Below are 18,561 nucleotides of genomic sequence, written 5' to 3' on the forward strand. Positions count from 1 at the left end.
AATTTTCTTTTCTTTTTTTTATCAGATAAAAAAAGCATGCTCACCATCTCACTCACCCGAGTGCTACCCCGTGAATGCCCGGCTCCACTTTCACGATCCTATATACTCTTACACTCATACATCCTCTTTCTCTTTGTTTGATACATCTCATCAATAGCTCTATCAGAAGCATACAAGCTTTCAAAAACAAGGTATCAGTTCTTTATCCTTGTCGATCTGTGTTCCATACACATCTTCTACCCGTATTCATCATCATATCATCTTCCGATCCTTTTTCTCCTGGGAATTGTAACCAGTGTCAACCTATAAAAAAAGCTACCATCAGAACAAACATTGTTTATTCCCCCACCCACCCACTCTATAAATCCATCATCGGCCGATCGACATCACGATGACCTTAACAAGTGGACCACTCAAGACCGTTGTTGTGTTAGGTGTAGCATATGGAGGCAAAAGAGCGGCGGATTTACTGTCAAAGTCGCTACCACCTAATTGGAGATTAGTTGTGATCGATAGGAATTCCCACTTCAACCGTGAGTATCAACTACCGTCCACTTTCCATATTCACTACACCGAGCAATTGCTTCTTTTTCGCAGCGGCAAAAGCTAATTTGCTCCCTTCCGTTCCTCTTCAGATCTTTATGCCTTCCCTCGATTCGCTGTCTTACCTCAACACGCCCCAAAAGCCTATATCCCTTACACACACATATTCGACGAAGCAGAATCCTCTACTTCTTCTTCTGGCAAACCCTTGACTCCACCTACCACCCCTCCTGCATCCGTCTCCACACTAGACGGATCAGACCATCATTCCCATCCATTATCAATCGCCACATGTAAAAAATCAAGACACCAGTTCATCCAAGGATCCATAGTCGGCTTGACAGCTCATTCAGTGACATTCGTTAGACCAACATTGGATACATCGAAACAACAACCTAGATGTTCACATTCTCCTGATACGTATGGGAAATACGATGGACCGGAGGAAACTTTCCAATTTGATTATTGCGTTTATGCCCTTGGTGCTTCTATGCCATCACCGGTGAACGTCTGGTCAAAGATCATACATTCCTCTGAAGTGAAAGGAGAAGATGAGCTCGAGGATATAAGTGGAACAAAGAGACATGGTGTGAGATGGATGGAGGAATCTGCAGAAAGGTTGAAGAAAGCTCAACATGTTGTTGTGGTCGGTGCAGGAGCGATGGGTATCCGTAAGTTATTTGTGCCCCTCGTCGCCTGTTCTACCCGTTCATCCACTGACGATCGAGATGTGATGATATAGAATTCGCGTCCGATCTCAAATACCTTTACCCCTCTAAACAAGTCACTCTGCTTCATTCGAGAACACGAGTTATGCCTAGGTATCCAATCGAGTTCCACGTTGCGCGTAAGTGCACTATATCACCTTTTCTCTCAAATGAATATGTGCTGATTCACACTGGCTTATCTGTACAGTGATCGAAGAACTGAAGAAACTCGGGGTTGAAGTCGTCCTTGGTGAACGAGTTATGACCTGGCCTAAAGATCCTGAACTACTCGACGGCAAGAAGAAGATCGTTACTACCGATCATGGAAGAACGTTCGAAGCTGACTTGGTACTTCCATGTACCGGTCAAAAACCACATATCGCCTTGATGGCTTCTGTCAACCCATCTGTCATTTGTCCTCAGTCCGGTAGAATCAGAGTACATTGCACATTGCAAGTTCACGCCTTAAACAAGAAAGGAAACTCTGGATCGGTAGAAGATAGAATGAACAATTTGAATTTGTCTATGCCCTTGACTCCGCCTTCTTCCGAATATACCTCTTCGACCAGAACAAATCGTTCGTCTGCCGATTCCGATGAAGAAGAACATGGAGAGGGAGAACAGCAGGATTTATCCCATATATTTGCGTGTGGTGATTGTGCGGAAACGGGGGCTATCCAAGCTGGACATACGGCATATTACCAATCTGAAGTAGCAGCTAGGAATATAATTAGGTTGATACATCAACGAGAGTCTAAAGCGGGTAATTATAATTTGATTGATGACGATAAGACCCTGGAGAATTACAAAGTATCTCATCCAGCTATCAAAGTGACTATGGGTCTTGTAAGTTCTACTTCATCACTGAAGTCGTGAACAAGGTATGTGAGCTGATGCATCTGTATCAACTGTAGAAACGAGGTATAATATCGAATGCCGAAGGTGTTACGATTAATGATGAAGGTGTGGATGATCTACATACTATGGTCATGTGGTGAGTACCAATACAAAAACAGTCTCTATGACGCCGTTACACAAGCTAAGATCTTGATTTCCATTGATTGTAGGCCAGGATTCGGTTATAAAGGAGATGATATTGATATCAATGAGTGATCTTGGTAATAAATGTTGATTGCCATCATTTGGATCTGGATCTCTATACCGTTCTTACACGTACATTTGGAATGATAGGCTTTTCTATGTTTTTTTGGGTTGATTGATACACTGCATATATCGTAGAAGGACAAATTACAATAATCAGAAGAGTTGTATCAATACATTTATATAGATATATGGATATCAAACGCTTTCAGCATATGAAATATACCTTTTCTCTCAATGCATTCAAAGATGAATACGTTATAGACCTTGGACCATGTTGAAAGCAAGACGAGCGCTGCAGCCTACTTACAGCTCTTTGGCGAAGGCTATGATCGTTGCAAATACGTGGTATATCTCTCCTCCCGAACTATGGATTCTTTTCTTTTTGCCCTTCCCATCCCTTGACCTGACTTCTCCACGTGTTGACCTAATCGCAGTAACTCGGTAAAAGAAAGTCATCTAACGATAACCTGCCTGATCGAACGTCAGACAGGTCTTAGCGTCAGACAGGCTTGTCCATTTATTCTTCACGATTCCATATCCCAATCGCCGTGTTCCGGTGACTCACTCACTTTATCACGTGGTTTCTTTTACATCCTTTCCGGTGGAGTGCCTATTCCAGAACCAGTGGTCATCATCATATTCCGCGAAAAACGGTACTCGGCCGTAATGGGTAATCTTGGTCTCCGGCGATCTTCCTTGAAATGTTGTAATTATCATCATGATCATGATCATAGTGGAAAAGAGTTGAGATGATTAATCAGCTTAACATTTCTGATGTGGAGGGGTTTAACCGTATCAACAAGAAATATATACATAGATATATATATATATGTGAGCCAATGTACTTCTTGATTCTTTTACCTCTATTAACCCGTCTTGCCTAAATAAATACTCATTCTACTTCTTATTCTATATAGATAATCTTTTTAAAAAAGGAGCAAAGACTTCAACATGACTATCCAAAATTCCAAACTTTTCCAACCTCTTAAAGCTGGATCACTCGATCTCAAACATCGAGTAGTCATGGCTCCTCTGACTCGATTTAGAGCTGAAAAGGGTACGGGAGTACCTGGTGAATATGCTGCAGAATATTATTCTCAGAGAGCTACTGGTGAGTGCATCACGCACGACCTTCATGTCCTTGACCATCATCCGCTAACTTTGGACATCGTGCAGATGGCGGTCTAATCATCACTGAGGCCACATTTATCTCTGACGCTGCGAGGGGATACGATGGTGTACCAGGTATATATACCAAAGATCAAATTGCAGGTTGGAAGAAGATCACCGATGCTGTACACTCTAAGGGTGGAAAGATCGTCTGTCAATTATGGCATTTAGGGTGAGCTAATATCGTTCGTTCTTGCTGCTCAAGCCAAGCTTTAGTTGACCATTGAATCCTCCCTGGTTTGTGTTTACACAGCCGAGTCGCCAACCCACAAGTAGCACCAGTCATCTACGCCGCTTCAGACATACCCGACCCAACCGCCGAAGGTCCAAAACCCACATTACACGTTATGACCGAACAGGATATCGATAGGACAGTAGATGAGTATGCCTACGCCGCTAAGGCTGCCATTGAAGCTGGATTTGACGGTGTAGAGATTCATGGTGCTAATGGATACGTGAGTGATTCATATCCTTTATATCTCGTTTGATGTATGAGAAAACCATTACTGATCACAAAACGATCATTTCTGTGTTGCGACTACATAGCTTCTTGATCAATTCGTGAGTCCTACTTGGATATTTTCATCGTAGAGTCTGTACTGATGAACATCACTCGAATCCAGCTCCAATCAGTATCCAACCAACGAACAGATCAATATGGTGGCTCGCTTGAAAACCGATTCCGATTCCCTTTGCGAGTCCTCAACGCCGTCAGCCAGGCGATTGGTCCAGAGAAAGTCGGAATCAGAATGAGTCCATTTGGAAAATTCCAAGGAATGAGGGAAGAGAAACCGTTGGATACTTTTATCCCTTGGACCAAAACTATCGTCGAGGCTCAACCTAAACTAGCCTATATCCATGCAATCGACTCCAGAACTGCGGGAAGTAGCGATGTACCCCCTGAGGAGAGGGTTAAGGAAGATACTCTTGATGACATCCGACGAATCACCACTGAGGCTGGAATCACTTTCATGGTAGCTGGTGGATATGCCGGTGATCACGGACATCCAAAGGAACATGCGGATAAGTATGATGATTTGATTGCCTTTGGACGATATTTCATCTGTAAGTCCGCTTATCTGACGTTCCATCAAATATACCAGATAGAATATATCATCTTTCTGCCATATAGGGCAAATCAGAAACTGACAAGTGAACTTTGTTTATCATAGCCAACCCTGATTTACCTGCTCGACTCAAGAATGATTGGCCCTTGAAGAAGTACGACCGAGATACTTTCTACAGTCCCGGACCTAAAGGATACGTTGATTTCCACGAGTACCAAGCGATCGCTCAAGATGATGCTGCTCATCCCAAATGAAGATTGGCGAAGCTATAGACACCAAGAGAAGTAAAAGATAGAAGGCCGTAGATCATTATTGTAAAAGTAGAAAGATAGACAATAGAGAATCAGACTATTCAAGAGTCAACGGCGGCGCGTACAGTAGATGTTAGATGTACAGTAGATATTAGATTACCTTGCCTCTGTATCACATGCTACCATTCCCCATGCATTGCAAGTTTTCTCATGGCTGTAAGACAAGACAAGCAAAGCTCGCATAAAGCGGCCTATCGAGGAATACTTGAACACACGTTCATTCCACTCTTCTCAACCTGCCAATCTGCCATTTGCCGTTTTATGAGTCAACGGCGCCCCGCACTGAGAGTACGAATCCACCATACGAGTATAACGCGACTGACCAGCAAAAACATGAAAAAGGATTGATAAGATATCTCAGTCTGGTGTCCATATCGTGAGAAGGCGACTGCATCGTCAAATAGTCTACAAATCGTATCTGATTCACTTTACTTGAAGCAAAGCACATGCTCATATCAATACTGTCGAACTCAACTCATCAACCAGTTTGCTCTGGTCTGGGATTTCTTCAAAAATGAACGACGTCAGCTCTTCAGCGGGACCCTCACGTCCTCCTCATCGACTCTCACCTTCTCCTAATCCTCAGTCATCATTTTCAACCCCCTCGCAGTCAGCTACACCAGATGTACCGCCAGCCTACGAAGATAGCTCAGGTCCACCGCATAGGAAACATTCAAAAGGCGGGGACCATGAAGAAGAAGAGGAAGAGGGGTTGATATATGCTCGACCCCGTCAGAATCAGGACGAAGGTGATGTAGGTGTGATAGGGGTGGAACCAGGCCATGAGAGTCATAGACATGCAACGTTGGAGATGAAGAAGGCTTTGTGGTGGAAGAACGTCATAATAACGGGGATGTTCATCTTATCTTGGTGAGTTCAGTGAAATCTACGGCGTACATCCCCTTGTACCTCTTTCGGGAAACGACTCTCGATTGATAGGATGTATTCTGAAGATATGTGCTGAATTTCTCTCGACTAGGTATACATTCGCTACATTACTATCACTGTATAATAAATGGATGTTCTCACCAAATTATTACGGGTTCAGTTATCCCTTATTTGTCACCTGCTGTCATATGGTCGTACAGTTCGGTCTAGCAGCTCTGATCAGAGTGATACTCGCGGATAGGTTCAGACCGAAGGAGAGACCGACGAGGAAGGAATATGTGTAAGTAGCTAGCATTGTGACTAAACTAGACCGACAAGATGGAAAGCTGACGCTGATCACTCGGTCCATAGAACTAAGATCTTACCCACTGCTGCTGCTACCGGAGGTGATATAGGGTTATCAAACCTCAGTCTGAAAACTATCACCCTCAGTCTGTATAGTAAGTTGTTGAATACACGCTTTTCATACACCGCTGATTTCCGAGCTTACATCCTATTGATGGTACTGTAGCAATGTGTAAATCCTCTACACTTATCTTCGTCCTACTTTTCGCATTCACATTCAAACTCGAAGCCTACTCCCTCCGACTAATCTCAGTGATCACTCTGATATCATTCGGAGTATTCTGTATGGTCTTCAATACTACCGCGGTATCGATCCCAGGAATCATAATGGTGTTCACCGCGTCTGGCTTGGGAGGATTACGATGGGCGTTAACGGAATTGGTCATGCACAAAAAAGGGATGGGCCTAAGTAATCCGTTTGCGACCATCTTCTGGCTTGCACCGTTGATGGCTGTCACATTGGCGTTAGTCAGTATGGTAGTAGAAGGTTGGTTTGATATCTTGTCGAGCGATTTCTTTGTAGGGTTTCAGGCTATAAAGACTATGGGGGTGATTGTTTTGCCGGGAGCAATAGCTTTTGCAATGGTTGCTAGTGAATATTTGTAAGTGACCAATTCCATTAACCTTCTCAACACCCTGATTGATTACTGACGTAATGGACGATGTTTTAGTATCATCCAACGAGCTGGTGTGGTACCTCTCTCCATTGCCGGTATATTCAAGGAAGTCTCGACGATATCCATCTCCTCTTGGGTGTTTGGAGATCAGTTGACGGGACTGAACATCATCGGTGTGGTAATTACAGTGTGTGGTAAGTCGTCAGCTTACATCCTCTTCTTGAATATGGCTAAGCTGATTGTAAAATCTTAGGTATCGCCTTGTACTCGTACCATAAATACCAGAAATCCATGGCCTCAACCGTCGAATTAGACGCCTATGGAAAACCCATATTATCAGACGATACCTCACCATTGATTGGATCAGACTCTCATCGATATACCACGACACCTCAGAACGATCATGAACATGAACACCAGGAGATTATCGATCGACAATCGGCAGAAGTCCCTTTGACTCAGCTTGGGAAGAACAAGGAGACGGAAGAAGAGAGGACACAGAGGTTAAGAGACGATTTTGAAGGTTGGGACAATGACAACAACGGTGATGATGGTTGGAGTGAAGATGAGCCGGAAGCAGAGGAGGTACAAAGAAGTAGAGATGAGAGATTGGGGAATGATGCGGGGAGGAAAAATAGTCGGGGTGATTGGTGGGACAAGGAGATATGAAAGCTATAACTTCTCCCTAGATTAGAATTTTTGTGTATATGTGTACATCTCGTATATCTTGACTATAAACCTTTACTAATCTTACATATTCTTACTAACGGTGCTATACTTTGAATCCAATATGATTAGGACCTTACTTAACCCCTCCGATATCGCGACGTTGATTTGATCATAAAACAGCGAACATGCAAAGATTGAGATTGAGCCTACTTGTAGCCATGAAAGGATATACCTGTCTACTGCTCGTCTCCAAGTTATCTCCGATTTCTCCATGACGCTCATTATACTGACAGATAAGATCACACACGGCATTTCCGAGGTCGTAATATGAACACGTGCGGATATCGTCGGAGTGGACCAAAAAAAGGATGTGATCATCGAATGCCGCTCGTCAAAAGCGGTGACAGAATCAAGTCATCCGTTGTACCTGCGAAGCTGCTGATCATCCGACAAAGTCATTCTTGCTCTGAACCCCGAAATGGAAATCCGAAACACAAAGGATCGTATGATCTAATCATCCAGAATGATGCGACTGTTGATCGAGTATCATCAGCTCTTTTCACGGGAGGATTTGTTGCCACAGTCTACAGTATAGATTGATCGGAGTCGGAGGGCACCTGAGGGATCTAACGAGGTTCTTTTCGGACCTCAGAGCGGAGGGAAGTGGCTCGCGGGCATATGAAGCTTGTTATCGAGTCGAGAATCGCATGAAAATGATGTCTGTATTCAGCTCAGTCGTAGCATATATATATGAGGGAGGATCTCGTACCCTTCTAACTTGAATTTTCATCGATCAAAAATTCAAGTAACTCAGCTACAGTCTTCAAATACACCATCAAATTATTCGACTTTAATTTAGGACGATATCATAACGTTGGATCGAAAATGTCTAGCAATAATTCTTCACGAGCACCAGTGAGTCCAATTAGGACCTTATACTCATACGGAACGTCAAGTAATTGCATGACATCACACTGACCTCAATGCACCCTACTGTGTCGGCCATGGTGTAGACCTTGAGTTTACAAACGACATTCTCGTGTGATGAAATATCATGCAAGTATTATTCGAAGCAGGCGAGTTCCGCTTGCGGAAGTCTAGCATGTCGAACCGAAGCTGCGAGTGATGCGGCTTGGGGATTGGCCTGGGATATGGGTGATGCGAATGTCTCCTCTCAAAAGACTGATGGGACTAGAGAACCTCCTCCTACGCCTGCTCAGGGGGGGAAATAGTTTGACCCACAAGGTCTTCCGAAGATATGAGTGGATCATCCCCGGGTACGGCGGTGAAATCAAATGAAGGAAATATCACGATGTCATATCTGAAATTCGCAGTTCTGAATATCGTCTTACATGCAGCCTGTTATCGTAAATTCAAAACAGTGCATCGCGTATACAGTTTCTCCAAGCACTATATACAACTACCACACTAAATCACTTATTCATTTATGAGAAATACACCATTCCTTCCTTTTTCCTTGACTCGTATCCCATTTCGGTTTCATATTTATAAATAATCTTTATTTTTCCGGTAGTATTCAAATTCAGGGAACAGTACTGTACATGTAATTCCTACTTATCAAATCAATCTTATCGATCTCTCTGAGCAGATCTTCTAAGAAGTCGTTCGAGTGGAAGTATGAGTGGTGCTGTAGGGAGTATGGGTCGTACAAGTCGACCTGTGTCCATGGGATTTACCAGGAAGGTGGAAAAAATGTCTTAATCTCGTTCCGAGACTTGGGCTGCGAGAACATCAAGTACATTACAGCACAGTTCATCAGCTGCAAGTCGTGGGTCAATATGAAACGCTGTAGGTGACTTACTGAGTTGACCTTACACCCATGGAGTGAAGTTCATGTTGAGCGTGATCCCTCCCTGCATGGGTGGTTCGAGGGTTATTAATTGCCTATATATGTAGTCGTGACACTGTATGTTCAGCTTTTGCCACCCACCCCGTTTCCTTGGATACATGGCTGTGTTAGATCCCCATGAACCCGAACTTACGCTCTTCAATCCCGAAATTCGGTTCTGTCTGTGGGAGGTATGGTAGGTTGTTCGAGTGGTTGTTGTTGAGCCGTGCATGATGTATGGGTATGTTTGATAAAAGATATTTACTCTCAAGAGTTACTCGGGCTTACTGTTTGTTTGCTCGTTGTTGATCAGCATTTAGTCTCCTGGTCAGCCATGATGATCTTATATATCTTTCGACCCTCCATCTCTGTTAGCAGTTCACTTCCTCCTGCAGACTCTGCTATGACGCAACGTTGACATCATGCATGCTCCTATTCGGTGATAGTCGTTGTCAAAGGAGGTTGCTCCACCAGACGAGTCCGATCCGTGTTGTCATATCCATCAAATGTGGTCAAGGCGTTGAAAAAGGTACCATCAATGTATACTATACCATACACGATTGTGATGTGCTCTTTTCGCTGTCCAGAATGTCAGGTTGAATATTTGAACACTTCCTTGTGCATCGTCAGTAAGCATATACGGCGACCTCCCTTCCAAGAGTGCCAACACAATGCCATGCTATGCAATGCAATGCAATGCAATGCAATGCAATGCAATGCAATGCAATAAGACACCACTTATGCTCTATCTCTGCCGCGATCCTATGCCTTTTCAAACTCCTTCTTTGCCAGTACCATCTGTCCGTCCAGATCTTTACTAGCCTCATCAACCAATTTCTGGACTTCATCCGTACCGTTCGACTTCCTTCCACCGAGATGCTTGAAGCCGTCCGTTCGGGCCATTCGTATTTGCTGCTTGGCAGCTTCGACGGTGTTTGCTAGGGATTTTAATATCTCGGCACGTTGTTCGGTTGTTGGCCTAATTCAGGGAACGGTTGAGCAAGTGCGAGTCATCTGGGTAATATCCCATAGGTAACATTCACTCACCTCGAAATGGGTATCTTCAAGGTGTTAGCTCCAGTTTTTTGAGGCGATATACCAGGTAAATTGGCTTGGTGGATAGCAGATTCGACGTGCTTAGTAGCCTGAAAATGGTATATCAGCTGAGGTCTTTAAAACGCTTGATCTTTGAGTACTTACATCCGTATCCCAGACTTCGACAAACAGTGCATTGCCCTTGGTCGTTATGGAAGCGACCGCATTCAAGTGACACTGTCCAGAACTCTCCGGTAATTGCACTCTGACAGAATCAAGTAGAGCTATACCATGATCACATGAGCCATCACATCAATAATACACCATCCGATATAGAGGTTTGGCCATTCGACATACCAGGCGTGACTCTTCCTCTGCCTCTCTCAACACCCTCGAAAATAACCGCCTTAGCCCAATGAACGGCCTTTTCAATCTTCCCCTGGGTCTTTTCGAGCACTTCGGCAATCACTACCTCTCCAGCCCCTGGATCATCATTCGCACCTGCTTCGTCATCTTCTACAGCCCTGATTTTCTGTTTTGGTGTCTTGACGTTGGGACCCTTGTTCTTCTTCAGAAATAGGGGAGTCGAGGAGAATGTTCGGATGGTAATCGAAGATGAGGCAAGGGGAATGATCCGAGCTGGAACTGAAGCAGACGCCGTAGGTCCAGGTACAGCTCGGATGGCGGATCGAATAATGCTGGGACGCATGATTGCTGAGGTGTTATATGGAATGCGACGAGCTGATGGTGATGAACGAATTTCGTAAATATTCGCATCTGGGTATCGTTGACGGAGAGGAGGGCCAGTCGTACAGCCAGGCACGGTGTTGTCACGTGATCATCCTCGATGAATCTGAAAAAAGTTGGGAGAAAGCTTTGTTTTGATGTTGAATCGCCGCCAAATTCTTCACCACGCTGTCTTCATCGCAACTTGAAGTATACTACAGTCACAGATCGTAACGACAAGATTCCCATTCACTCAATTCAACCACAGCATACAAAAAGCTACAGCTGCATTTCCTCAAAATGGCTCGTTTCACATCAATCGGAATGGGTAGAAAGAAATTCGTCCAGTCAGCCGCAGAAGAAGCTCAGCAATCGACCGAAGCTGGACCCTCCACGGCCCACACTACCGCTAGTGAAGGACAAGCTAGTGGAATTGAGAAGAAGAAGAAAAAGCGAAGAGGGAGGGAAAGGGTGAAAGATGAGACCGGCAAGCGGATAGCGATAGGAGAGAAGAGGGGTCCGGACGCTAAGAAGAGCACTTGGGGGAAGGATGAAGGTATATCGAGTGAGTGATGACTTGACGCATCCATGACCTATCTTGCAAGGTCTAAGAGCATGTGATATGTGATAGGATATGTGATAGAATGCGCAGGAGACTGATGTCTTGCCTTGCAAATGTGTCTAGGACGAGCCAAGTTATCTGCCAAACATGCTGAAGAACGACGTCAGAAGAGGAACGAGCAGCGAAATGCCAATGTCACATGTTTCGCATGCCGAGGTGTTGGACATGCATCGAAAGATTGTCCGAATGTGCTGTTAGGTGCTGCACCAGGGGAAGAGGGAGAAGGAACCGGTGGAATGAAGAGGAAAGGAGGAAAAGCTGGATCTCAAGTTACAGGAGGTGGGAAATGTTATCGGTGAGTCGTCCAACACCGATTAAACTTATCCCCTTCAACGCTCGCTATAGATTTGAGGGTCAAACTGATATGAAATCATGTGCCATAGATGCAATTCAAATGATCATTCCCTGCACGATTGTCCTGAGCCTATCGATTCAAGCAACCCCACACCATTCGCAACATGTTACATCTGCCTAGGCACTGGCCACTTATCTTCTGGATGTCCATCCAACGGCGGAAAAGGGATATACGTCAACGGCGGATGTTGTAAAGTGTGTGAATCGGTCGAACATCGTGCTAAGGACTGTCCCGATGATCCAAGGCGTCAAGCGACCTCTTCGTCGACAGACGGACCCAGCAGCGAGTTTAGGAGAAGAGGGGAGATAGTTCTGGGTGTAGGTCAAGGTGCGGGAGCGGACGAAGATGATTTTATGGTAGAATCCAGAGAAAATCTATCTAAAGGTTCTAACAATGAGAAGGGAAAGAGGAAGAAACATCTACCAGCAAGAAACAGTGAGAGACCCATGAAGAGATTGAGAGAGGTCGATCCGATAACGGGCGATCTGGGTGAGAGGTTACCTGGAGGATACGAAGGTCCCCCTGAAGGTCAGAGAGAAGGTCAAAGTCAACAGCAACATCAGGAAGAGGAGAAATTACCTTTGACAGCAAGGAAGATGACTGGACAGAAAGGGCAACAACACCAACAATCTAAGGCTAAGGTGGTATCTTTCTAGGATCGTATATGTACTATTGCATCTCGTTATATGTACAGTATATGCATAATTTCATATGACAGCATCATTGACAACAGCAATGAATCCAAAGACGTCATCAGTGTTAGGGACCCCATAAGGATATGAATATTGAGATGTCAAATGTAGTGCTATTCCATCTTCAATCCCAATTGTGCAACTTCACTTTCCAACTCCCATAGATCAGTCTGCAATTTTCCCTTGTACCACTCCGCACCTCGATCGGTAAGATGGGCAGTACAAGCCATACATATAGAAGAATCACCTGATAATGTCTTAGCTTGACTGACGTCAGTGAGGGAAGTGATGAGCTCTGATCTAGCATTTTCAAGAGTGGCCGAGCCAAAACAGGCATCTGTGAGGTCTTGGTAAGACCTCGCTTTATCTTTTGCTATGGCGATGTTATTGCATAAAGCAGAATGGACGGAGAAGTCTTCGTGGTTGCATGAAGGAAATTCGGGAATATCGTTAGTATAACATGATTGAGTGTGAGATGCAGTGTTTGTAGATGTTTTGGATTCTCTGGTTATATTATTTTCGCTGGTCATGTTGTCTCTGTTCGTATTTGATGGTGGGAGTATAGATCGTGAGATATTTGCAAGCAAGCAAGCTTCAGCAGCTTGAGGAGAAGTGAAAATGTCCACTTCTAGTACGCTTTATATATATTTTGTCTCTCCCACCTTTCTGTCCCCACCCCTCCTCGATCGCTGTCAGTTGTTCCCCATGGCAATTCGAGTCAAAGACGATGATATGGCGAACTTTTGTCTCTTAACAAACATTCCAAAATGACCTAGGCATCCATTGTGTTCATCTCCAAGTCCTGAGAACAGCGACATTCACAACAAAAGACCATCGAATGGAACGTGATACCGCTTGACAAAGGATTCGAGCTGTTCGGTCATAGGATAATCGACAATCCCTCTTAACTCAGAACATTGATAGAACGTCAGCCTCTGCACACAGCATCCGATGACGCCATACACACACATATATGTATTCAAAATCCTTTGATACACACAATCAATTGGGTACACATCCTCGCACGGAGAAAAAGCTAGATGACGAGTGGGCAAGTGATGGAATTGATCCCAGCCCGATGATCGATGGATGATCGATTTGAGTCCTTTCCGATTATTTGGAATCAAAGAAATCGATGATGATGACAACAAAGGAGATAGTCCGCCCGAATTATCATACCACTGGTATCCCGCAAGCTCATTGAGGTCCCAACCAACCGAGCTTCGTATGATGAATGGGATTGGAGCACGATTGGGGCGTTTAACTCGATGGGGAGGAATTAGAATTATCATTCAGATACTCCAGGACTAAAGTCTTGGCTTACCAATCGATTGCTTTTGAATGGAAATTCGCAGGTCGTGCGATTTGTAATCTAATCATTGATTTGGTCTGCTGATCATTCCAATGAAAAGAAAGGATGATGACATGTAGATCATCATGATCGTCATAAAGCTTTATTCTACTGGGTTTCGTCTCGATCGCTCTGGCTTTTCCTCTCTTTTGCCGAATGGATGGTCATAGAGTGCTCCAAGGGGATGTTGACGAATACCAGCTGACCATAAATAGACTTTTTCGAAAAAAAAACATTTATTTTTGAATTGCTTTCATCTCCAACTCCACGCCTGATACCCAGCAGTCATAAGACCACGATCCACGCGGATGATGTAAGAGCGCGAAGCGTACGACGCAACCCTGAATGGAGTACGGTACATTTCGGCGGCTCATTCCGGAGACCCTCCTGCCCCATCGCCGTTATCAGGGATTTCCCACTCTATTTGAAAATTTAAGCGAAGCTGCTCTCTTTCCCCTTACGATAACCTTCTGCTCGAGACCCACGTCGGATATGCTTAGCATTTTACGCAAATGCAAACACAAATGTTCATCTCGTAACGCGTAAATGGGAAAACATCCATGATTATTTCTGGTCGTTCCTCGGTGGTCATTTCTGGGGTGACCGAATAGGCCTTTGGGAATGGCAGATGACTTACTGGGTAGGAATAAGGAAGGGACGAGTTTGTTTGATGTCGTTCCTCAAACGTTCTAGATCAGTAAACTGCCTGCGCGTCCCGTCCTCTATTGGGCCCTTGCTGTCCTGAGAGGACAATCCGTTGTGTTGTTTTTCTTTTCTTTTCAGGTGCGTTTGATTGGTCAGACGTCCGGCATCTGTCGCGGCTCGCACGAGCATAGCAAGCATATCCCTGTATCCTGTTGGTCTCTCAGCGTGCACATAAGAAAAAGTTCTCACGCTGAGTCAATCCACACCGCCGGCTATTTCGGCTAAAGTATCCGGTTTCAACGTCTTGCGACCCTGATTACGAGATTTCGCCCCACTATTTGTATTTGTTCAGTCCCTGTGCTCCATATGGTTCTTAGTGATTTAACGCTAACACAGCGCCTCTGACGTCTTGCCTTTCGGCTTGACCTTCAGGAGCGAGCTAAAAAAATGAAAAACACAAAAATAAATTACTGTGCGGACGCAGACAGCATGTTAGTTTCCTTCGGATTGTCTGAGCCCCGGTGCGTAGCCCAGCCGAGGTTATCCTGGGATCCTGAGGGTTAAGCTTTACCATCTCGGGGCAAGAAGGGGATCCAATTATCTTTTGGCATTTCGGATGGTGTCCCCCTCCACCCCTTCGTCCTTTCCCCCCAGGACCGATCACCTTTTTGACCTACTCGAGATGTATATATAGCTCCACTCTTGGAAATCGGTACTAAAAAATGTTGCCCCCCGATTGCTTCCTTTGTTTCTCATTTCTACACCGTACTGGAATCTCATTGGATCATCGATTATCAACAACAATAGTTTATCAGTATGGCGGAAAAGAACGCTGCTACAAAGACTGAAGATGCTCACCTAGAGAATAGAAATGATTATGTTAATGATGAGCCAGAGTCTTCACCTCAAGCCGTCCATGTCATTCACAATCCCCTTAAAGTGAGTCGATCGATCTTCCTTTTCTCCCTGCCCAAACCACAGATAGGGGATTTCATCCGATCAAAGTTGACTGCCAAGATCTGAAGCACTGATTCTTGGTATTCTTATTCTCTCCAATAGAGGGATAGCCCCGAACAAGTAGTAGCTGATGCTCAAGCATTTGCAAACAACCACAATCTTGGCGAATACGCCGATCTCTTCGGTAGAGCAGCATTGGTAGCTCGAGATCAACACAACTTCCACAACATCCCTGGACTTTCCTCAGATGAAGTGGCTGCCCTACAGTATGAACGAGATCATAAATGGCACGGTCCAAAGATGTTATGGTTCTCCGTTGCTCTTTGTGCCATTGGTGCTGCTACTCAAGGTATGTTATGTTGTGCTTACTTTAGCATGATTAATATCTGTTAGATCGTTGATTGATATTTTCCTGGACAATTAATAATAGGTTGGGATCAAACCGGTTCAAACGGTGCGAACCTTTCGTTCCCTCAAGAATTCGGTATCGCAGGCAATGGTGGAGACGAATGGAAAGTCGGTCTGGTAAACTCCATCATTTTCTTGACTGCTGGTCTCATGTGAGTACTCTCGAAGCTTTGATAATCAACTCCCGCAATACATCATCGCTGTGACGATCGCTGACAGTGATGCGCTCCTTCGCGTGGCGAATTTGATCCCGTTAGTGGCGCTTTCATCACTGATCCTTTGAATCATTACCTCGGTCGACGAGGTGAAATCTTCCTCACCTCTGCTTGTCTTACTGCTACTCCCATTGCTTCTGGTTTTGCCAAGTCATGGCAAACGTTGTTTGCGATTCGATTTGTCATGGGGTGAGTACTACCGGATACCCTAAGACGCCGCATCCCCACAAATGGTGAAACGTTCACCTCCTTCCCTTTTACCCTTCTTTGCGTCCAGAGTCTCAGAACCCCTACTGATGCCTTGACATCTGCAGTATTGGTATCGGAGCCAAGAATGCGACCGTTCCCATCTTCTCTGCCGAATTGGCCCCTGCTAGAGTCAGAGGTGCACTCACCGTGAGTTTCTCGCTCAAATCAATGAATGTCCCATTCTTCCGATATATCTTTTGTTCTAGTTCATAAAGATCATAATAGCTCACAAGATACTGTAGATGTTCTGGCAACTGTGGGTTGTCGCCGGTATCTTCCTTGGGTTCGCTGCAAACTGTATCGTAAAAGACACCGGAAGAATCGCATGGAGACTTCAACTTGGTTCCGCCTTTATCCCAGCTTTCATCTTGATGTGTGGTATCTACCTTACTCCCGAATCTCCTCGTTGGTTGATGAAACACAAGAAATACGATAAAGCTTTCCGATCTTTCCTCAAAATTCGAGCTCACCCTATCATCGCTGCTAGAGATTACTACTACTCTTATGTCATCTACCTTGAAGAGATCCACGTTGCTGAAGGATCCAACTACTTCACTCGAATGAGAGATATCTTTACTGTACCTAGAATCAGAAGGGCCAACTACGGTGCTTCTACTGCCATGATTGCTCAACAAATGTGAGTACTCCTTCATATACATATACATAATCGAGAACGTTACTGATGTTATGTATATCGTAGGTGTGGAATCAACATTATCTCTTTCTACAGTTCTACCATCTTTACCGATGTAGGATACACAGACGATCAAGCTCTCTTCGCCTCTTTGGGTTACGGTGCGATCCAAGTCATTTTCACCATCCCTACCTTATTCCTTATCGATACCGTTGGTCGACGAAGATTGTGTTTGATCACTTTCCCTCTCATGTGTATCTTCCTTCTGGCTGCGGGTCTATCCGTCCTCAAGACGTCGGGATCTCAAGCTTCACGAGTCGGTCCAGTAGTTCTATTCGTTTACCTATTCACGATTTGTTATTCCCTCGGTGAAGGTCCAGTGGCATTCCAATACTCAGCAGAAGTATTCCCTACCATCCAGAGAGAACAGGGTATGGCCTTTGTCGTGTTCATCAACAACTTCTTTGCCGGTGTATTGGGTCTTACCTTCCCTAGAATGAGAACCGTCATGACCACCACTGGTGCTTGTGAGTTTACATTCTTTCACATTAATTTAGCTTACTGTCGGGAGCGAAAAGGGCTGACCATATATGTGTCATGGGCTGCTATAGTCGGTTTCTACGCTGGTTTGAATTTGATCGCTTGGTTCATGGTCTTCTGTTTCATTAGAGAGACTAAACAACTCACTTTGGAGGAGCTCGATCAAGTGTTCTCAGTACCAACTTCCGAATACTTCAAGCACGAGGCTACGGTTTCAGCACCATGGTTCATCAAGAGATACTTCTTCTTCCAGAAAAACTTGCCCAAGCCACCTTCAATCATTGCAACTGCCCAGTCTCACTCAAGCAGCGGTGGTAAATACGTTGATTCCCCAAAGAGATCAGAAGGTGCTGCGGTATAAACGGATTGAAACGAATAGATATTTCACTTCTTTGACACTATCATCCTGAAGTATCAGCATTAAGTATTTGTCAGAACAGAAAGTCGTTTCATGTTATATAGCTATAGCTAATATATTTCGAACATCATTAATCATCTCGTATATATCTATCTCATTTATATGCGTGTAGCCTATCTATTTATGCATTCGAGTATTGTCATAATCAGGTCATGTATTGCACCGCAGTCACATTTGAAGGTACCCTTGTACAAATGCGGTATGCGAGAGTTGCAGAAGTCAGGGGGAAAGGGACAGTCCAACCAGATATAAAGCAAGATGCATCGCATAATAGCCACAAGTGGTAAAGGTATATGACTAGTTATACAAGCTATAATGGAATAGAGATCAACGGATTCCCTTCTTCCATAGTTATATAAATACATTCATCTGTCTCCTTGTCCTTTATTTAGCGCTTGTGATTTCAACACTGAACAACATCTGAGATACAAGTCCACTGAGATT

At 44.4% G+C, this 18,561-nt stretch overlaps 9 protein-coding genes across 9 annotated transcripts; 6 read left to right on the forward strand and 3 right to left on the reverse strand.

Moving 5' to 3' along the window:
* Positions 1-391: 391 nt before the first annotated feature.
* Positions 392-2,363, forward strand: I203_108374 (uncharacterized protein; the record flags this gene model as incomplete). The annotated part of the gene is made up of 6 exons (XM_065518387.1): positions 392-533; positions 636-1,214; positions 1,286-1,390; positions 1,459-2,096; positions 2,165-2,244; positions 2,318-2,363. 6 exons carry the CDS (start codon positions 392-394, stop codon positions 2,361-2,363), a joined length of 1,590 nt encoding a protein of 529 aa, XP_065372752.1.
* A 942-nt stretch (positions 2,364-3,305) lies between these two features.
* On the forward strand, positions 3,306-4,845 carry I203_108375 (uncharacterized protein; the record flags this gene model as incomplete). The annotated part of the gene is made up of 6 exons (XM_019148548.1): positions 3,306-3,465; positions 3,531-3,696; positions 3,778-3,979; positions 4,071-4,085; positions 4,148-4,589; positions 4,697-4,845. The coding sequence occupies 6 exons, from the start codon at positions 3,306-3,308 to the stop codon at positions 4,843-4,845; spliced, it is 1,134 nt and encodes a 377-aa protein (XP_019002131.1).
* A 571-nt stretch (positions 4,846-5,416) lies between these two features.
* I203_108376 (uncharacterized protein) lies at positions 5,417-7,421 on the forward strand (the record flags this gene model as incomplete). The annotated part of the gene is made up of 6 exons (XM_019148549.1): positions 5,417-5,772; positions 5,882-6,070; positions 6,142-6,230; positions 6,302-6,737; positions 6,807-6,946; positions 7,006-7,421. The coding sequence occupies 6 exons, from the start codon at positions 5,417-5,419 to the stop codon at positions 7,419-7,421; spliced, it is 1,626 nt and encodes a 541-aa protein (XP_019002132.1).
* Positions 7,422-8,306: 885 nt separating this feature from the next.
* On the forward strand, positions 8,307-8,653 carry I203_108377 (uncharacterized protein; the record flags this gene model as incomplete). The annotated part of the gene is made up of 2 exons (XM_019148550.1): positions 8,307-8,336; positions 8,435-8,653. The coding sequence occupies 2 exons, from the start codon at positions 8,307-8,309 to the stop codon at positions 8,651-8,653; spliced, it is 249 nt and encodes an 82-aa protein (XP_019002133.1).
* A 382-nt stretch (positions 8,654-9,035) lies between these two features.
* On the reverse strand, positions 9,036-9,502 carry I203_108378 (uncharacterized protein; the record flags this gene model as incomplete). Its single annotated transcript, XM_019148551.1, has 3 exons — positions 9,036-9,162; positions 9,244-9,326; positions 9,425-9,502. 3 exons carry the CDS (start codon positions 9,500-9,502, stop codon positions 9,036-9,038), a joined length of 288 nt encoding a protein of 95 aa, XP_019002134.1.
* A 530-nt stretch (positions 9,503-10,032) lies between these two features.
* Positions 10,033-11,014, reverse strand: I203_108379 (uncharacterized protein; the record flags this gene model as incomplete). Its single annotated transcript, XM_019148552.1, has 4 exons — positions 10,033-10,249; positions 10,318-10,415; positions 10,471-10,589; positions 10,663-11,014. The coding sequence occupies 4 exons, from the start codon at positions 11,012-11,014 to the stop codon at positions 10,033-10,035; spliced, it is 786 nt and encodes a 261-aa protein (XP_019002135.1).
* A 317-nt stretch (positions 11,015-11,331) lies between these two features.
* Positions 11,332-12,664, forward strand: I203_108380 (uncharacterized protein; the record flags this gene model as incomplete). The annotated part of the gene is made up of 3 exons (XM_019148553.1): positions 11,332-11,596; positions 11,717-11,948; positions 12,037-12,664. 3 exons carry the CDS (start codon positions 11,332-11,334, stop codon positions 12,662-12,664), a joined length of 1,125 nt encoding a protein of 374 aa, XP_019002136.1.
* Positions 12,665-12,813: 149 nt separating this feature from the next.
* On the reverse strand, positions 12,814-13,230 carry I203_108381 (uncharacterized protein; the record flags this gene model as incomplete). Its single annotated transcript, XM_019148554.1, has 1 exon — positions 12,814-13,230. The coding sequence occupies one exon, from the start codon at positions 13,228-13,230 to the stop codon at positions 12,814-12,816; it is 417 nt and encodes a 138-aa protein (XP_019002137.1).
* Positions 13,231-15,512: 2,282 nt separating this feature from the next.
* I203_108382 (uncharacterized protein) lies at positions 15,513-18,060 on the forward strand (the record flags this gene model as incomplete). The annotated part of the gene is made up of 8 exons (XM_019148555.1): positions 15,513-15,635; positions 15,756-16,002; positions 16,084-16,213; positions 16,319-16,465; positions 16,591-16,672; positions 16,768-17,162; positions 17,226-17,686; positions 17,771-18,060. 8 exons carry the CDS (start codon positions 15,513-15,515, stop codon positions 18,058-18,060), a joined length of 1,875 nt encoding a protein of 624 aa, XP_019002138.1.
* Positions 18,061-18,561: the final 501 nt, after the last annotated feature.

This window comes from Kwoniella mangroviensis, chromosome 3 (assembly GCF_000507465.2).
Source record: "Kwoniella mangroviensis CBS 8507 chromosome 3, whole genome shotgun sequence".
Taxonomy (NCBI): Eukaryota; Fungi; Basidiomycota; class Tremellomycetes; order Tremellales; family Cryptococcaceae; genus Kwoniella; species Kwoniella mangrovensis.